The 20,837-nt window shown below is 37.6% G+C and overlaps 1 protein-coding gene across 1 annotated transcript; it reads right to left on the bottom strand.

Annotated features, from left to right (window-relative positions):
* Window positions 1-2,981: 2,981 nt before the first annotated feature.
* TAF9B (TATA-box binding protein associated factor 9b) lies at window positions 2,982-13,608 on the bottom strand. The gene is made up of 7 exons (XM_081563552.1): window positions 13,550-13,608; window positions 12,636-12,717; window positions 11,875-12,011; window positions 11,665-11,799; window positions 9,980-10,055; window positions 7,769-7,879; window positions 2,982-6,437 (listed from the first exon to the last, which is right to left on the bottom strand). The coding sequence occupies exons 1-7, from the start codon at window positions 13,598-13,600 to the stop codon at window positions 6,274-6,276; spliced, it is 756 nt and encodes a 251-aa protein (XP_081419678.1). The 5' UTR covers window positions 13,601-13,608; the 3' UTR covers window positions 2,982-6,273.
* Between the last annotated feature and the right edge of the window lie 7,229 nt (window positions 13,609-20,837).

The raw sequence follows: 20,837 nt of genomic DNA, 5'->3' as shown, positions 1-20,837 counted from the left end.
CTGTTAACATCTTGATTTCCTAAACAAGGTATCTGTTAATTTCATACATCGGGAGATTTAGCTCCCTTATAGCCTCTGTTCCATATATACTTCCCCTATTTGATTCTCCCAGTATAGTTTTGTCATAATTTGAGATTTAATTAATAGAGCCTACATTGTGATTATAACTACAGTTCACAGCTGAACTATGCCATGATTATATTTCCTTATATACCTTTTTTCTTTGGAGTTAAAAAATAGTTTTAAAAATTGGTGTCTTTTTCTGTGTATCTATCACTGATTCATTCCCAACATACTCAAATGTACCAGTTGGTTCTTTTTTTCTTTTGGCTGCACTGTGTAGCATGTGGAACTTCCTAAGCAGGGATCAAACCTGGGCCCCCTGCAGCCAGAAGCATGGAGTCTTAACTGCTGGACCACTGGGGTAAGTCCCAGTTGGTTCATTTTTATTAGAAATGTCCCTTCTGGAGTCCTTTGTGTTCCTGTTCCAGTTTGTCCTGGATGCCCCCTAGATTGGCTGTACAGCTGTTGCCCTGGGGTTTCTTCTTTCCAGAGGAAATCTCTCTGGGGTAATGCTTCGGGATTCCTTTAAACCCCTCCGTGTTGGGCCTTCCCTTTCCTGGATCTCTTCCCCTCCCAACCCTTTCTTCTTTTACTCTTCCTTTTGTGGAACACAAGACTCCACTAGCTTTATGAGAAATTGAGTGCCTAGGAGGCAAGATTTTTATATGTCTGAAGATATCTTTATCTAACTCTTATATTTGCCTATTTGATTATATGTAGAATTTCAGCCTACACAGCAGTTTCTCAGAATTAGAGGCTTTGATTCATTGTCATTGCCGAAAATCTAATGACACTGTACCAAAAGATCAAAGTAATTCCAATGACATGATTCTTTTACTGTCCTTGTAATTGTCCCTCCTTTCTCGTTCCTGTCACTTTAATGGAGTTTCAGGAAGGAGCAGAGGTAAACATGTATTTTCAAAAGGTCGTGTTTAACCAGAATTTTTCTACTGGGCGTTTTACATACTAGAGTATATATTTCACCTTTATGGATAAAGAGATAGTTAAACTATTGGCCACAATCACAGAGCCAGTAAGTAACAGCAGGGATTAAAATCCAGGTTTGTCTGACTCCAAAGGCTGGTGATTTTTCATCGTGCCTCTCTCTGAGATGATTATTGTAGACTATTTTATTAATAAATATTATTTATTCTACCTTTTGCTTAACTCTGGAGAGAGCAGCAAAAGAACATTTTGGTGGCCGCTTTAAACAAATTTTGATGGCTTGAATTTTTTTCCTAAAAGTTCATTTGTATTTTAATTAATACTGTCCTCATAGCTGTAGTTAATCTTAAAAAACACCATGTTTCTATATACCTCTAATAGTATGCTATAACCTTATTTGAAAAGCAGGAATTCTAGTACAATCTTTTTGTTGGTGAGGCCCAGTGACACTACCTGTTGATCCAGTGAATAGCAGGGCCAGAACTTCAGCCTACTGATGACTTTTTCCCCCTGCTGATTACCTTTCCCCCAATATTTTATTTCAATGTACAGAGGAACTGAAAGAATTGTAAATGCCCATAAACCTAAGACTCTACAACTGCCAATTCATCCATCCATCAACCCGACTGTACGAGTACTTTCTACTAGACTCTGTTTCCAGGATCTTTCCCCATTTATTTCAGTCATTAATCCAGAAAATGAATGGGGAAATGCCAATAGCCAAATATTTGAGTACCTGGTATATGCTTAGGACATAATGGAGGCAATATAACACTTATGTCCTAAAGGAATTTACAACCGAGTTAAGGAAGGCAGTACGTAACAACTTATGAGTACATAAGGTAGAATTGAACAAAGATGTGCTTCCTGGTTTAATATAGAGTTAGGAATTATTGATAAAACACTGCAAAGGTTTAGGTTTAAGTGTAGCAAATTCACTTTTAACCTCCAGAAAACATGTATTCCGGTATATAGAAAAAAATTATAATCATGTCATAAATGAGTTCAGTCTCTTTAGTTCAATGTTTCCAGCTTCCTTTATTTTCCTTTTTATGTGTAAAACTTCCCTCTAGTACATGATACAAAAGTCAAAAGGGTACACAATGAGAAGACCCCTTCCTACCCTAGTTCCCTAGCTGCCAGTTTCCCTTCTTAGAAGCAATCAATCACTGTTAAGACTGGTTTCCTTCAGTCTAGAGCTAGTTAATGCATATACAACAGGGATGTGTGTGTGTGTGTGTGTGGGTTATGTATGGTGGTATGTTACACACACTGCTTTGCACCTCTCCTGACTAGTTTTTTTTCCTTACCTCTTGAGTACTTCTCTTCACTCTGGACTCCTTAGGCCACATGTTCCCTTCCCCGAATTCTGACTGTATCCCTATATTCTTATTCCAATTAAAGACACTTGTTTCCCACTTGTAGAAGGAAGAACTTAGAATGACAGTTACCTAATTTATTATAGTACATCTTTTAAAAAATTTCACCTAGAAGTGCTGCTGCCTGATGTCATTCTTGATGCTGGAATGGGCGGATGCAATTAGGAAAGGGAGATCTGCAAGATAAAGCAGTCTTTATATGAAAGAGCAAACCATCCACTGGCTGGCTCAGTTAAATGTATAGATTCCCACTAAAGACAGCATGTGTAAATGGGAAGGAAATTTTAAAAAGGGTATATATATATATATATATATCTGATTCATTGCTGTGCAGCAGAAACTAACAACATTGTAAAGCAACTATATTCCAATACAAGTAAAAAGAGCATGTTATGTTATTAACAGATTTAAACGCGTATTTTCTTTCATATTTATTTTCCTTTCATTATGATGAGTCACAAGCTGATTCCAAATAAAAGCAAGCTATTCCTTGATTTATAATTAACTCATCCATTAAGCAAATCTTGTCTTTTGGATTTCAGAATTAATAGGCCTTGTTCATCCTCTTTGAATCCCTTAAATAAAACATGAGAATAAGTTCAATTTTTTATTAATAATCTTAGAACAAATATGTTAACAATTCCTCAGAGTTATATAGCATTTTTACAATTTTGAAAGAACTTTCACATATACCAATTAAACCCTCACAACATCCCTGTGAGGTAGGCAGGGTTGGTGTCAGTTTCCTATTACTAGTGAGAACAAGGCTCATGGGTGAAATAAGGTCACACAGTTGGTTAGTGATGGAGCCAGGACTAGAACCTAGGCCTTTGACATGCTACCTCCCTGAGAACATTCAAGTAATGACATCCTATGCTACATAATGAACATTTGTCCTATGATATTGCCTTTTCCTATTATCCAAAAACAATCACAGTTTTGATGAGACATTTCTTCCATGTTACTGGACTATTTTTCTTTGATGTATCAAGCACCATCCTAAGATGAAACTTAACCTGCGTCTTAAGTTTTGAGGATCTTTGGCTATAAGTTCTAAATAGTGATAATGAAAATTTATTTTAGAAGTTTTACAAAAGTATTCCTATGTTGAATATGTCAACTTACTTAACAAAAACAACATAAGCCTGTTTATGTTTTTGAAAGCTTTGTAGTTTTTCCCAATAAGGTGTTTAGATGTATACAAATGGAAAATAGGGAAAGTTGTTTAGCAATATTATTGGGAAGCCTATACAGAGTACACTTAAATACAAGTCACATCACACTAATTTGTTTGCTTTGGCCTTCTATAGGAAGGAAAATTAGAAAACTTTCAGGTGTGATCCCATCCTTATGTGTGACATTCTCAGAAACAAGCTGAAAATTGATCTGCACTATACCAATAGCAGGGTTCAAGCAGTAGTAATCAAAACATATATGCGGGTGGTAAAAAGGAAGAAAACACTTGCTCTTCAGTGGTTTTGCCTAGGTCCAGTGTAAATATACTTATCAAGGCAGATTTTAAGCTATACCATCTTCTGTGTTAAATTTTGAAATGTGAAATATGGTGGAGTTATCAACTTGGAATATAAGATTGAAACTGAATATAACTGACCCAGAAACTACGTGTCAAAAGCAGAGGAATGCTCAATGGGCATAAAAGGCAAGGGATAAAACAACTCTGGTATGGAGAGAAAAACAGCAAATGTAAACCTTCCAGTTAAAGTAAACCACAGACCATTAGGCATGTGAAGCAGGTTTTAAAAAGTTGAAAGAGACACGTGTACCCCAATGTTCATCGCAGCACTGTTTATAATAGCCAGGACATGGAAGCAGCCTGGATGCCCATCAGCAGATGAATGGATAAGGAAGCTGTGGTACATATACACAATGGAATATCACTCAGCCATTAAAAAGAATACATTCAAATCAGTTCTAATGAGGTGGATGAAACTGGAGCCTATTATACAGAGTGAAGTAAGCCAGAAAGAAAAACACCAATACAGTACACTAACACATATATTGCCGGGAGAAATATCAATAACCTCAGATATGCAGATGACACCACCCTTATGGCAGAAAGCAAAGAAGAACTAAAGAGCCTCTTGAAGAAAGTGAAAGAGGAGAGTGAAAAAGTTGGCTTAAAGCTCAACGTTCAGAAAACTAAGATCATGACATCTGGTCCCATCACTTCATGGGAAATAGATGGGGAAACAGTGTCAGACTTTATTTTTTTGGGCTCCAAAATCACTGCTGATGGTGACTGCAGCCATGAAATTAAAAGATGCTTACTCCTTGGAAGGAAGGTTATGACCAACCTAGATAGCATATTAAAAAGCAGAGACATTACTTTGTCAACAAAGGTCCGTCTAGTCAAGGCTATGGTTTTTCCAGTAGTCATGTATGGATGTGAGAGTTGGACGGTGAAGAAAGCTGAGTGCCGAAGAATTGATGCTTCTGAACTGTGGTGTTGGAGAAGACTATTGAGAGTCCCTTGGACTGCAAGGAGATCCAACCAGTCCATCCTTAAGAAGATCAGTCCTGGGTGTTCATTGGAAGGACTGATGTTGAAGCTGAAACTCCAATACTTTGGCCACCTCATGCAAAGAGCTGACTCATTGGAAAAGACCCTAATGCTGGGAAGGATTGGGGGCAGGAGGAGAAGGGGACAACAGAGGATGAGATGGCTGGATGGCATCACTGACTCGATGGACATGGGTTTGCGTAAACTCCGGGAGTTGGTGATCGACAGGGAGGCCTGGCGTGCTGTGATTCATGGGGTCGCAAAGAGTCAGACACGACTGAGCGACTGAACTGAACTGAACTGAACTGATATATGGTATTTAGTCAATCGGTAAAGATAACCCTGTATGCGTGACATCAAAAGAGACACAGATAAATAGAACAGTATTATGGACTCTATGGGAGAGGGCGAGGGCAGGATGATACGGGAGAATGGCATTGAAGCATGTAAATTATCATATGTGAAACGAATCGCCAGTCCAGGTTTGATGCATGATACAGGGTGCTCGGGGCTGGTGCACCGGGATGACCTGGAGGGATGGGATGGGGAGGGAGGTGGAAAGGGGGTTCTGGAAGGGGGAAGGGGAACACATGTACACCCATGGTGGATTTATGTCAATATATGGCAAAACAAATACAGTATTGTAAAGTTAAAAAATAGAAAATAAACTAATTTAAAGACAAAAAGTAACAGCTTGAAAATAAAAAAAAATAAAAATGACACAACTACATTATCAGGAATTATATTCCTAACAGTCCAGTTTTAGCCTTTTAAATTTAAGAGCAATAGGGAGAAACCTAAGCCTGTGGAGAGGAGGTAGTGCAGAAAATGAATGGGATGTAGAAATGGGGCTGAGGAGGTGGGAGGTTACAGTTTAAATATATTCAAAATGAATTCAGAATTGCTCTAAATCTATCCCCTCCAAGAAATGTTTGCTTAATTAAGAGATTTGGTCAAAAAAGCTGGTGACGATAGAAGTGACTATTTTATCTTTCAAAAGAAGTATTTAAATATAGATTAGAAATTAGGCTGTTAAAGATTAGTCCATTGATCAGGCTTAGAAACTGAAACTTAAGCACTACGTCAGATACACTGCAGAAAGCTGTTTCCAAAAATAGAACTACTGTAGCAGGAGTCAACATTAATGAAACTGTTAAAAAACAAGCACTTAGCTTTTTATACTTGAAGCCTAGTGAAAAAACATTGGTACCCTTAAGAAATCTAACAGTTTAAACTAACGTGAAAAATACTGCAGCTACATTTAAGTTTTCTAAGATAAAACTTGAGATCAAGAATGTTCTAGTTCGGTATATGGGTTCAGAACCAACTACAAGTTTGAAATGCATAGAGACTACATTGTATTTCTTACATAGTATCATTGTCATCATCATCTTCATGTTTTCTCTTCAGTGGGTTTGATTCGTTGGCCGTGTTCTGTGATGAAACCATGTTGGTGGTAATAAGAATATTTTTAGGCCCAATCATTGAAGGATTAAGCAGAACATTTTGAACTGCAGTTGTTGCAGGAACTGTAAACAGAGGAGAAAACACATCCAAACTATGAACTACATAGAATCAGAAACATACGGTAAAAAGTATTCAACAAAGTTGAATGTAATTCTCATAACAATTTCTTTTTTAAAAAAGGTTTTAAAAATAACATTTCTTAAAAGTTAACGTGCATAAAAGAAAATTAAAAAACACAAGACAAAAAACCAAAGTCATCCATAATCATAAGTGGTTTACTGTTTGTGTCCTAGGTCTCGTTTGTGTATCTACAAAATTAAGCATCCACTTTTATGTAATTAAGATACTATAGTTATGTATATGTTTCTTCACATATCATGAATATTTACCATTTCAGCGTCCAAAAGCTATGAGTATTTTGATAACCAAGAATATACTACACCAACTCAATCTGGAAGGAAAAAGTGTAATCCTGCTTTTCTTGGTGACAAAAATTTCACAAAAGATAAAAATGGCAACAGGCCTCTAGATAAAGATATTGGCAGAGTTATGACTAAAATACTACATTCCCTTAATGTTCAATTAAAAAATGAGACCCAGAGCAACAGAGTACACAAAGTATAATGCTTCTAAGAGTAACAAGTATTCCACAAAGCTGAATGTAATTCTAATAATAATTTTAAAAGCATGAAGTAAAACTATATCATAGAAGAAACTGAGGTGGTATACTGCATTAAGAGTTAAACTACATTTTTTAATGTTTCAAAGTACTTAATATCTAGTATAAGGTTAAAGAAGTTCTGTTAGGTTTTTTTTTTTTAATTTACCTAAAATTTCAATCAGTACTTAGTCATGGGAAGCAGTAGACTGGATTCATCGTGCAACATACTAAAGACATATGTTCAAGGTCAGGAATCATCCTTCCCTTACAGACCAATATTTTATATAAGTAGTTTATGGTACACGGTTAGTTTCAGAAGATGTGAAATCTAAACATATTCAAGAATAAACTATGTTAGAATTCTACTTATATTCAAACTTCCTATCTATACTTCCATGAATTGAATAAACATACAGTTTTCATTTGATATACACTAAGTTGTATTATCTTCTTGAGATTTAACACTATGTTCTTTGAGAATCTGATGATCATGTTGAATTCTCTCCCTCCCCCCCCCAAATGTTATATATGTAAAATTTCATACAATGTAATGGGGTTATAGACCTCCTCTGATGAACCCTGATTCAGTCTTCCTGTTATGATAGTAAAACAATTCAATTATTGCTATGGGAATACAAACTGTTCAATAATGACAATCACTCACAAATTTTAAAATTCAGAAAAATTTAAAAGAACAACTTTCAACCCCCCATGCCCCACCCATTATGTTACCTGGTTTGACAGGTGTGGACTGAGAAGGTGGAATCTGCACCGTGAATCTTTGGCTTGTCACTGACACTGGGGGTGCAACTTTATTTGGGACAGATGCTGTTTGTGGGGTTGCTATAGTTGTAATTAACAGATCATGTTAGTTAGATGACTTATTATATAGGTTCAATTTCTGCTTTCCTTTAGCCTACTAGAAACTACCTTCAAAACACATGGAGTTAATAAAAGGTGAGAAAAAATCATTGGAAATAAGCACAAAGTAACTTCAAAAATGCTTACAAGTTCAGTAGTTTAGATGCTAAAAATTCAGGATAGTATAGCGGTAAAGAATGTAGGCTCTGGAGCCTACCTGCTTGAGTTTGAATCCAGGCTTTATCACTGAGTGACCCTGGGCAAGTTATTTAATCTGTTTGTGCCTCAGTTTTCTTATCTGTCAAATGGGGATAACAATACTTATTTCATAGGATTCTTGTGAGACTTAAATAATCCATGTAAAACTCTTCACACAGCATTTGGCACTGAATTTTAGCTACAAGAATTTGTGAAGTTGAACATTTAAATAAACTGCAGAATTAAAGGCCCAAGTTTTCTATTAATTACCTTATATGGCACTTTAATCTCTGTCATTTGTTGGGTGTAAGAAGGTGTCTATTATGCCCATGAAGCTAAATCAACATGCATCCAACAAAAGCCTAACATACCTCCACCTCTAGGCAAGTTTTCCCATGTATTGAGGAGTAGCACAAAGAGTTTGGTGATGGATAATGAAGCAATATTTCATTTTGTCAGGAAAATTCATGGCAGGTGAATGTTTCTTTGTCCGTTATAGATTATAAAATCTCTAAAACATGTACAATAAATGTCTAGGAATAAAAATCACAACTGATAACTAAAACTGGTTAACTTGCCAACACATGTAACTGATTACCACAGCCTAGAGTTTTTAAAAAGTTGATATTCACTTTAGTAATATGAACCAACAGATAAACAGTATATGATCAAAAAGTTACAGAAATTATATATGCAAACTCCTGCCTATAAAGGACATGCATATAATTAGAAGTACACAATTTATACTGTACCAGGGTGGTTTTAAATGCCAAAATGTGAATTCACACCTTGAAAATATGAAAGATTGTCTACACGTCTCAAAAATCAAATGCTGCTTACCCTAGAGCTATGTATCTATAGATTCAAGTTATAAGAAATAAAAACCAAGAAATCACTACTGGTCAAAGAGAAGGGGATTTTTTTTTCTGAAAAGACTTTGACTATGAAAGAAATCCAGCAGGAATATAGAACAAAAAAACAGGAAATCTAGATCCATTATTTATGTGTTTCTTATCTAAATAGCAATGACATTATGGTTTCTAAATACCATTCTCTACTAAAAGGAATGAGGGTTCTTTGGAGAAAGGATAATTCTGGGACTGGGGTAAAGAAAATATAAGATGAGCTTGGAACATCTTGTGCCAGAAAGCAAGAAATGCTCAAAGAACGATGGAGACCTGTTAAAAATGACATAGAAGACAGTTTGAAGGGGTGCTCACTGATCAGTACAGGATAATAGTACTACTTTTGGAAAGGTTACATTAAAAATGATATTCTTTGATATTCTTAGGGCTTCCCTGTGGCTCAGCTGGTAAAGAATCAGACTGTAATGCGGGAGAGCTGGGTTCGATCCCTGGGTTGGGAAGATCCCCTGGAGAAGGGAAAGGCTACCCACTCCAGTATTCTGGCCTGGAGAATTCTATGGGCTTTATAGTCCATGGGGTTGCAAAGAGTCGGACATGACTGAGCTTTCTGTGTATTTTAAACTTCTTTTGATTGCATCTCTTGCCAATTTACTCAGAAATTTAATTTCTGATAATAGGTAGGCTACTACCATGAGTGAGTTTGGCAACTTCATTTGTATAAAAGCCATAAAGAACACAGCTTAAACTTTTGTTTTTGGTACCACAGTTAGTACATACAATAATGTTGAGTAACATCCAATGCTATGCTCATTTGGGATCAGATATTCCTTGGGGCTGTCTCATTTTGAAATCTGATAAAATATATGTTTACCGCTATACTAGAGGATGAGTAAATGTATGAATGGCAACACATACGGGAATTTCTGACTCCATTTTTGACTTGGATTATAGTTCAAAATCAAGTGCTGGGGTACTTCTTCTTTACCAGCCAGAAAAGCCATTTCTGTCTCTCACTTACCTATGCTAGGAGTGGTAGGTCTGCTACTAACAGCTCCAACACTTAACCGTGGAACTAGTCGTCCTTGGCTAGGTCCCTAGGGGATTTAAAAATCAAATTAGTTTTAATGTTGTTTAGACTTGACACCTAAACTTACCAGGAAATGAAATTATGATTTTTGATGTGAATTATCAATGGATAACTGATGGCAAGAATGCCTTTTTGTTCAGTGTTCTAATGCAACATTTAAACTAGAGGTTTTGCAAATACATACACACACACACACACACACACACACCCCCGCACACTCACATATAAACACAAGTAATGGAAACAATACATATCTATATCAACATGGATATGAATATATATATAAACTATATAATTCTATATAGTTTTAAAGTTTAAAGTAGAGTCTTATTTGGGTATAACAGCTAACTTCCCTATGATTTTTGAATCTTAACTAGTTAATATCTTAACCCCAAAAGAAAGACACTCCTTATAGTGGAATTTCAGAGGTACAAATGTAGCCCAATGTGGGGAGAACTTTCTCAGTGGTGGGAAAGCCTTAGGTCATATTTTAGAAAGCAAGTCCAACGCCTGATGGTTTATCATTTACTCTGTTACGGTGTAGTGTAAAGACTGGGAGTTATGAGACCTGGGAATAAGCACAAAGTAACTTCAAAAATGTTTACAAGTTCAATAGTTTAGATGCTAAAAATTCAGGATAGTATAGTGGTAAAGACTGTAGGCTCTGGAGCCTACCTGCTTGAGTTTGAATCCAGGCTTTATCACTGAGTGACCCTGGGCAAGTTATTTAACCTGTTTGTGCCTCAGTTTTCTTATCTGTCAAATGGGGATAATACTACTTATTTCATAGGATATTTGTGAGACTTGAATAATCCATGTAAAACTCTTCACACAGCATTTGGCACTGAATTTTAGCTACAAGAATTTGTGAAGTTGAACATTTAAATAAACTGCAGAATTAAAGGCCCAAGTTTTCTTTTTTAATTTTTATTTATTTTTAAAATTTATTTTAATTAGAGGCTAATTACTTTACAATATTGTAGTGGTTTTGTCATACATTGACATCAATTAGCCATGGGTATACATGTGCTCCCCATCCTGAACCCCCCTCCCACCTCCCTCCCCATCCCATCCCTCAGGGTCATCCCAGTGATGACCCAAGTTTTCTATTAATTACCTTATATGGCACTTTAATCTCTGTCATTTGTTGGGTATAAGAAGGTGTCTATTATGCCCATGAAGCTAAATCAACATGCATCTAACAAAAGCCTAACATACCTCCATCTCTGGGCAAGTTTTCCCATGTATTGAGGAGTGGCACAAAGAGTTTGGTGATGGATTATGTCAGGAAAATTCACAGCAGGTGAATGTTTCCTTGTCCGGAAACATAAGGAAATTGTTAACATTTAAGTAAGCATGAAGTTTAGGCTTTAAAACTGAACAGCGTATATGCTTAGGTCTTACGCTTTAGAAAACTAATTTTACTTTTTAAAAAAAATTTAAAACTTCCACCTTTAATAACGGTTTTCAGCAGCTCCCTCACTCTAGATTATAGATTTAGTATTTAACTTATCTTAGCCTTTAATTTCCTGCACTATTTACAAAAATTTGCTCTCTACAAAGTCCCCTAACACATCTTACCCTTTTAAAAAGCTAAGATGACTAAAAATTCTTACCTTTTTAATTAAGGACTTTAGCCTATAGTTTGGAGCTGTCAAGCAGTATCTGTCAGGCGGCAGTCTGGGTCCTGCATATGGCTTAATCAGTGGTAAAGGGGTTTGATTTTTCTGCCTTGCAATATCCAGTAAGAACTAAAAAAAAAATGCCTATTAGAACAACAATTAAAAATTATAAGTAAAATGAACTTCAAATAAAAGTTTGCTCACATCTCTCGGGGGAGGGGAGGTAAAAGATTGGTCAGCCCGACACTGGATTGCCAGTCTCACATCATCTGCATCAACATTAGGTTTCTTAGCATGGCTTGAATAAATTTTTGCATCATCCAGAATTGAAGTCACGTATCCTTTAACAACAAAACATTATTTTTTAAACATATAAAAATAGCTTAACATTTATGGCCACTTTTCTTAATAAAAAGTTTCACTAATTTCCAGAAAGTTTATGAATTTTGATTTTAATGTCTAATTGTCCTATCTATATGATCAACTTTAAACAGATGATCACAAGATACTGTTTCCTAGCCTGAGCTCCTTTTTATTGCTTTCTGAATTTTATGACATTTTTTTTCACATACTTTAAAACTTAATTTTTGTTGAGTAGTTTTAGGTTCACAGCAAAATTTAAGATACTATAGAGATTTCCCATATACTCCCTGCAGCCATACATGCATAGTATCCCCTGTTATCAATGTTCCCTGCAGAGTGGCACGTCTGTTACAACTGATAGACCTACACTGACCTATCATAATCACTTGTCTGTTGTTGTTTAGTAGCCAAGTCATGTCCGACTCTTAATCAATAGTTTACATTATGGTTCTCTCTTGGAACTCGACATTCTGTGGGTTTGGATAAGTGCATATAATGACATGTTATGACATTAATTGTTAAAAGTAATTTTGTTGAAAATGTTCTTACAATGAACGATTTTTCAAATTCACAAGTTAGGCAAATTTTTGATGTTAACTTACGGAAAGCAAATTCCAACATTTGATTTATAACCCTTGGTTCGTACTCCGTAATTCCCATATCCTTCAGAATCTGTGCCATCACCTGTGGATTCAAATAAAAATGTCAGATGCTTAACCGAGGTGTAGAAATCAAGACTGGACCGAAAATAATAATTATATTTGTGATACAAGGTCTCCCTTCTCTGGGTTCCAAACTTGTACTCATCCTTTTCCTCTCAAGCAAGTGTCATGCATGCATGCTAAGTCGCTTCGGTCTTTGCGACCCCATGGACTGTAGCCCGCCAGGCTCCTCGGTCCGCGGGATTCTCCAGGCAAGAATACGGGAGTGGTTTGCCATGCCCTCCTCCAGTGATCTCTTAACTCCTGTCTCTTACGTCTCATGCATTGGCAAGAGGGTTCTTTACCACTAGCGCCACCTGTGAAGCCCCACAAAGATCACACCAAATGCCCTCAGAGTCCTCTTTGCTGAAAACTTTTTTTTTTGGTGAGGGCGGGGGCAAAGAGAAGAAAAAGTCCCGGGTTGGCTTTCCCTCCCTAGGTAGGGGTGGCTACAGCTGGTTGTCATTTTCAGATGTGGCTACCGGGGAAACTTAGCATCAAAACCCTGGACGTACGAGTCAGGATTCGCAGACGGGGAGGGATGGCTAGGCGGCCGGGGCCCAAGGTTCAGGAGATAAAGCTGGGCGGCCGGCCGGCGCATTCGGAGGGCGCTAGCCTCCCTCCAGCCGGGCCGCCAGGGTGGCGGGAGAGAGCCCCGGGGTCCAGGGCACGCCAGCCTACTACTCCTGGCGGCCCTGGCAGGACTGAACTCGGCCTGCAAGCCCATCACCAGGTTCTCCGCCCGGGCCCACATCTCGGGCCCCGGATATGGCCGCGCGGAGCCTCGCACCCCGCCGCGCATCCTTCGCACTCACCAGGGCATCTCTCGGAGCGTTCTTGGGAGGCGCCATCTTGCCCGACTCCATGTTATCCTGCAGCTCGTCATCCGGGGGAGAGAAAGCTGCTCTCGGGTTCCTCGCTCAGGCCCCGCCCCTGCGGGCACGGAAGGCGGGGTTACCGCGCTGGCCCTTGCTCCGCGGGCGGCCGTTCCCTCGCCTCCTCCCCTCCCGCGGCGGCCGAGGGCGGCTGGGCTTGCGGGGAGTCCACGGCGCAGGAGGATTAAAGAGACGGGGAAGCCTTCCCCGAAGAGCCCTTGGCCAACGCTTGGAAGAACCGATAAGTTCGCTTTCCCAGAGCTATTCCCCGGAAAAGTGCACAATATGGCCACCCTTGACTTTTCTGAGGCCCCTCCTTAACTCCCCTGCCGCCACCCTGGCCCCTTATGTCTCCCTGAAATGTCTGCAGACGCCCTGCCTCCACCTGCCTCTGTGGTAGGGCTGCTTGGTCAAATGCAGAAAACCCAGTTAAATTTGAATCAACGACGAACACATTTTTAGCGTCCCCTATTTTTATTTGCTAAATCTGGCAACTCTAACCTATAGCCTGCTCTCCACCCAGCAGGCATTTGGTCAGCTGTTCTCGCACTCAAAGCCCTGTCATTTATTTATTTTTAAAATTAATTTATTTTAATTGGCTAATTACAATATTGTGGTGGTTTTTGCCATACATCGACATGAATCAACCATGGGTGCACGTGTCCCCCCATCCTGAACCTTCCTCCCCACCCAATCTCTGTGTTGTCCCAGAGCACCAGTTTTGAGTGCCCTGCTTCAGGCATTGAACTTGCACTGGTCATCTCTTTTACATATGGTAATATACATGTTTCAGTGCTATTCTTTTAAATCATCACACCCTCGCCTTTTGCCACAGAGTTCAAAAGTCTGTTCTTTACAGCTGTGTTTCTTTTGCTGTCTCGCATATAGGGTCATCGTTGCCATCTTTCTAAATTCCACATATATTCGTTAATATACTGTATTGGTGTTTTTCTTTCTGACTTACTTCGCTCTGTATAATAGGCTCCAGTTTCATCCACCTCATTAGAACTGACTCAAATGCATTCTTTTTAATGGTTGAATAATATTCCATTGTGTGTATGTACCACAGCTTTCTTATCCATTCGTCTGCCGATGGACATCTACGTTGCTTACATGTCCTGGCTGTTGTAAACACTACTGTGATCAACACTGGGGTACACGTGTGTCTTTCAGTTCTGGTTTCCTCAGTGTGTATGTCCAGCAGTGGGATTGCTGGGTCGTATGGCAGTTCTATTTCCAGTTTTTTAAGGAATCTCCACACTGTTCTCCATAGTGGCTGTACTAGTTTGCATTCAGTGTAAGAGGGTTCCTTTTTCTCTGCACCCTCTCTAGCATTTATTGTTTGTAGACTTTTTGATAGCAGCCATTCTGACTGGAGTGAGATGGTATCTCATTGTGGTTTTGATTTGCATTTCTCTGATAATGAGTGATGTTGAGCATCTTTTCATGTGTTTGTTAGCCATCTGTATGTCTTCTTTGGAGAAATGTCTGTTTAGTTCTTTGGCCCATTTTTTGATTGGGTCATTTATTTTTCTGGAATTGAGCTGCATGAGCTGCTTGCATACTTTTGAGATTAATTCTTTGTCAGTTGCTTCATTTGCTATTATTTTCTCCCATTCTGAAGGCTGTCTTTTCACCTTGCTTATAGTTTCCTTTGTTGTGCGAAAGCTTTTTTAAAATTTTTTAATTAATTTATTTTTAATTTATTTATTTTAATTGGAGGCTAATTACTTTACAATATTGTAGTGGTTTTGCCATATAGAAATGCAACAAATTTCTGTGTATTAATTTTATATCCTGCAACTTTACTATAGTCATTGATTAGCTCTAGTAATTTTCTGGTGGTATCTTTAGAGTTTTCTATGTAGAGGATTATGTCACCTGCACTGCAGGCAGATTCTTTACTGTCTGAGCTACCAGGGAAGCCCAGTGATATAGTAGGGTTGTTTGTAAATAACATTTTGAGGTGTAATTTACATAACGTAATATTAACTCATTTTAAGCATACAGTTCAGTGTTTTTTAAAGTTTATTTTATTGAAGTATAGCTGATTTACAATGTTGTGTTAGTTTCTGATGTACATCAAAGTGATTCAGTTATACATATATATATACTCTTTTTCATATTCTTTTCCATTATGATTTTCCACAGGATATTGAATCTAGTTCCCTGTGCTATACAGTAAGACCTTGTTGCTTATCCATTCTATATATATAACTTTGCATCAGCTAATCTCAAACTCTCAATCCATCCCTACCCCATCCAATTCAGTAATTTTTAATAAACTTACCAAGTTATACAGTTATCACCTTAATACAATTTTGTAACAGTTCCATCACCCTAGTAAGATCTATTGTGCCTGTTTATAGTTAACCCAGAAAGGGGGTTTTAATCTAAATCTGGCACGTGTATTAAAGGGGAAGCAGTGCATATCTGTGGGACAAATGTGTGTCAATATGGGAACCCCCAAGGGGCATGAACATATGCTTGAGTTGATTGTTGACATCATTTGATTTCTACCAAGAACTGCTTTTCATGAGCTTTTCTTTGCTCACATCTTGGGTGATTACGTGCTTTAAGAAGAAAGCCATTCACTGATGGAATCTCTTCACACTTCTATTTTCTCAGGTAGTGAGCAGTAAACAGTTCTTAGACAATCAAGAAGCAGTTATAGGCTTGCTGCATGGGTAAGAAAGTAGCTGAAATGTTATGGAGATTTTTGGTTTTTCGGTGGTATAGAAGAAAGAAGAAAAAAATAGGCAAGGCAAATCTGGGGTCCCCTAAAGAATAGGGACTCCAGTGAATTAGACCCAAGATGGTACCTATTAGGTGTCTACTGTTCTTCATGACTCTGCCTAATTGCTATTTGTCTACCTCTATGTGGAATTTTTGTCTTAATCTGCCTGAATTTAGTATACCAGCATTATAGTTGATGTATCAGGATACACTCTTAGGTGTGAAAAGAACTTTAAAGATCATCTACCTGTAAGTTTTATTTATTAATATTTTATACAATTGATGCCTATAGAGGGGAGAGGATTTTCTTTTTTCCCTTTTTAAAATTCAATTATAGGGACTTCCCTGGTGGTCCAGTGGTTAAGACTTTGCCTTCCAATGCAGGGGGTGCAGGTTCGATCCCTGGTTAGGGAGCTAAGATACCCCATGCCTTGTGGCGAAAACACCAAAACATAAAACAGAAGCAGTGTTGTAACAAATTCAATAAAGACTTTAAAAATGGGCCACATCAAAAAACTTAAAAAAAAATTCAATTGTAGTTCCACTGGATCACAAAGAGTTGGACATGATTGAAGTGACTTAGCATGCATTCATAGTTGAATTACATTGTTGTGTTAATTACCACTGTACATCAAAGTGACTCAGTTATACACATACATTTGCATTCTTTTTCATATTCTTTTCCATTTTGGTTTATCAGAGGATATTGGATATAGTTCCCTGTGCTATACAGTAGGACCTTGTTGTTATTCCATTGTTTAAAAAAATTTAATTGGAGGATAATTGCTTTACAATGTTATATTGGTTTTTGCTATACAACAATGCAAATCAGCTATAAGTATACATATATCCCCTCCCTCTTGAGCCTTCCTCCCAATTCCCCATCCCACCCCTCTAGGTCATCACAGAGTACCAAGCTGAGCGCCCCGTGTTATACAGAATCTTCCTGCTAGTTATCTATTTTACACATGGTAGTGTATATATGTCAGTGCTACTCTCTCAATTTATCCCAGCCTCTTTCCCACACTGTATCCACAAGTCCATTCTCTGTGTCTGTGATTCTATTTCTGCCATGCAAATAAGTTCATCAGTACCATTATTCTTGACTCCATATATATGCATTAATATGCAATATTTGGTTTTCTCTTTCTGTCTTACTTCACTCTATAACAGGCTCTAGGTTCATCCATGTCAGTTTAACTGACTGAAATTCATTCCTTTTTATGGCTGAGTAATATTCCATTGTATATATGTACCATAACTTCTTTATCCATTCATCTGATGATGGACATATAGGTTGCTTCCATGTCCTGGTAAATAGTGATGCAGTGAACATTGGGATCAGCTCAGTTCAGTCGCTCAGTCGTGTCTGACTCTTTGTGACCCCATGGACTGCAGCACACCAGGCTCCTCTGTCCATCACCAACTCCCAGAGCTTGCTTAGACTCATGTCCATCTACTTGGTGATGCCATCCAGCCATCTCATCCTCTGTTGTCCCCTTCTCCTCCTACCTTCAATCTTTCCCAGCATCAGGGTCTTTTCCAAGGAGTCAGTTCTTCACCTCAGGTGGCCAAAGTATTGGAGTGTGTCAAAAAGACACATTGGGATGTATGTGTCTTTTTGAATTACGGTTTTCTCAGGGTATATGCCAAGGAGTGGGATTGCTGGTCATATGGTAGCTTTAGTCCTATTAAAATTTTTTTTTAATTGGAGGACAATTGCTTTACAATATTGTGTTGGTTTCTGCCATACATCAATATTCCTAGTTTTTAAAGGAATCTCCATAGTGGTTTTATCAATTTACATTCCCACCAACAATGTAAGAGGATTCCCTTTTCTCCACATCCTCTCCAGCATTTATTGTTTGTAGATATTTTGATGATGGCTATTCTGACCTGTGTGAGGTGATACCTCATTGTAGTTTTTATGTGTGTTTCTCTAAAGAAAGCTGAGCGCCAAAGAATTGATGCTTTTGAACTGTGGTGTTAGAGAAGACTCTTGAGAGTCCCTTGGACTGGAAGGAGATCCAACCAGTCCATCCTAAAGGAGATCAGTACTGGGTGTTTGCTGGAAGGACTGATGTTGAAGCTGAAACTCCAATACTTTGGCCACCTCATGCGAAGAGCTGACTCATTTGAAAAGACCCTGATGCTGCGAAAGATTGAGGGCAGGAGGAGACGGGGATGACAGAAGATGAGATGGCTGGATGGCCTCACCGACTCAATGGACATGGGTTTGGATGGACTCTGGGAGTTGGTGATGGACAGGGAGGCCTGGCGTGCTGCGGTTCATGGGGTCGCAAAGAGTCAGACACGACTGAGCGACTGAACTGAACTGAATAATGAGTGATGCTGAGCATCTTTGTATGTGTTTATTAGCCATCAGCATGTCTTCTTTAGAGAAATGTCTGTTTAGGTCTTCTGCCCCCTTTTTTATTGAGTTGTTCTTTTTTTATATTAAGCTGCATGAGCTACTTGTGTATTTTGCAGATTAATCCTTTGTCAGTTGCTTTATTTCCAATCATTTTATCCTATTCTGAATGTTGTCTTTTCACCTTGTTTATAGTTTCCTTTGCTGTGCAAAAGCTTTTAAATTTAATTAGTTCTGTTTATTTTTGTTTTTATTTCCATTACTCTAGGAGGTAGGTTAAAGAGGATCTTGCTGCAATTTATGTTAAACAGTGTTCTGCCTATGTTTTCCTCTGAGAGTTTTATAGTTTCTGGCCTTACATTTAAGTCTTTAATCCATTTGAGTTTATTTTTGTGGGTTTTCTTGAGGTCACACAATTTGTTAGTAGCAGAGATGAGACTAGAACCTTATTCTTCTGATATTCAGAATATACAATGCCCTAGAATTAGAAAGAAGTCAGAAACAAGATTTATAAAACAATGTTGTAACAGCCAGTTAAAGACATCTTGATCTATATGGAATCTAGAAAGATGGTACTGATGAACCTATCTGAAGGGCAGCAATGGAGATGCAGACAAAGAGGATAGAGTTGTGGATATAAGGTGGGAAGGAGAGGGTGGGAAGACTTGAGAGAGTAGCATTGAAAAATATACATTACCACATGTAAAATTAGATATCCAGTGGGATTTTGGTGTATGATGCAGGGAGCCCAAGTCGGGTGCTCTGTGACAACCTTGAGGGGTTGGATGGGGTGGGAGGTGGGAGGGAGGTTCATGAGGGTGGGGACATATGTATACCTATGGCTGATACATGTTGATATATGGCAGAAACCAACAGAATATTGTAAAGCAATTATCCTTCAATTAAAAGACATCTTGAATTGGTTTTAATTTTTCTAGTTTCTTTGGGAGGAGATAAATATGTAATATCAAGGGGATAATTATTCCAAATAAACAAACTTGTGCAAGTCCCATTTCAAAAATAGCAGGGGAATAATTTTGTTATTTTTTATTGGTATTTAAAATGATTCCTATGATAGTAATTCTTTAATAAGTGTAAATTTTAGGTTCTACATTAGTTTGATGAATGTAGGTGTATGAAATATACAAGCTGCAAAACATTTACTTTTAGCAGATTAAAGTATATTCAGTTTAATTATCAATCTCACAAGGTATTCTAAATTGAGGGAATTTTCCATTTTCCATTAAAAGCAAATTACTATATAGGTAAGATTTTAAATACACCTTTAAAATGTTTTCCACTAGGTAAAATTTTAATGAAATGTTTGCTTGTAGGCAAAGAAAGACTGATAAGATATATTTTAAAAATAGGCTTTAAAATATTATTTCTGTGGTATATATAACAAGGTATTACATTAAAATTTTCATTTTTAGTATTCTCTAAAGTTAAAATATGAAGGTAATATTCTTTTAGAATGTGGATTAATATTGTATCACAATTTACTTTTGAAGAAAACTGTTTTATGTTTTTCATATATAAACAATACATCAAGCTCTAAATTGAACAGCAACCACCTAAATTTTCTGTAACATACCACATACCAGTGCAATACCCGATGAAATATAATATCATTGGGTATGCCAAAATTAGCCCATGTGAAAATGGGCCAATTTATGATTTTCATTTTTGAAACACAAAGAGCAAACTGAAATAGAGATAATATTTAAACATTTTCAATAAAGGTAAGAAATGTTCTTTGGAGAGGGTGACATCTCCTTTGCAAGATGGCCAAAACAGCTCCTGAAAGATTGTGAGAATAGAGAGAGATGCTTCATTTGTAACTAGAAATAAATATGATTGCATCAATTTTGAGAATAAATCATTTAAATAATCCATGTAAAATATAAATAATCATATGTATCATGTTTAATTGTTGCAGTTACAGAATAATCAACAGTGGGTGTATTTGAAAGATCTTAGAATGGTATAAAATGACTTCCTACTTCCCTACTTCTACTCCCAAAGTGCTGTAAATTACTACTTTCCCACTATCAAAGTAATTATCAGAGCACAAGCCAAACAGCTGAGTATGTTACCTTGAAAAAATTACAGTACAGTAGA

This window comes from Giraffa tippelskirchi, chromosome X, assembly GCF_054371585.1.
Source record: "Giraffa tippelskirchi isolate mGirTip1 chromosome X, T2T-mGirTip1v1.2.pri, whole genome shotgun sequence".
Lineage (NCBI taxonomy): Eukaryota > Metazoa > Chordata > Mammalia > Artiodactyla > Giraffidae > Giraffa > Giraffa tippelskirchi.
The sequence above is the reverse complement of the archived record's forward strand: the minus strand, read 5'-3'. Positions and strand labels throughout refer to the sequence as shown.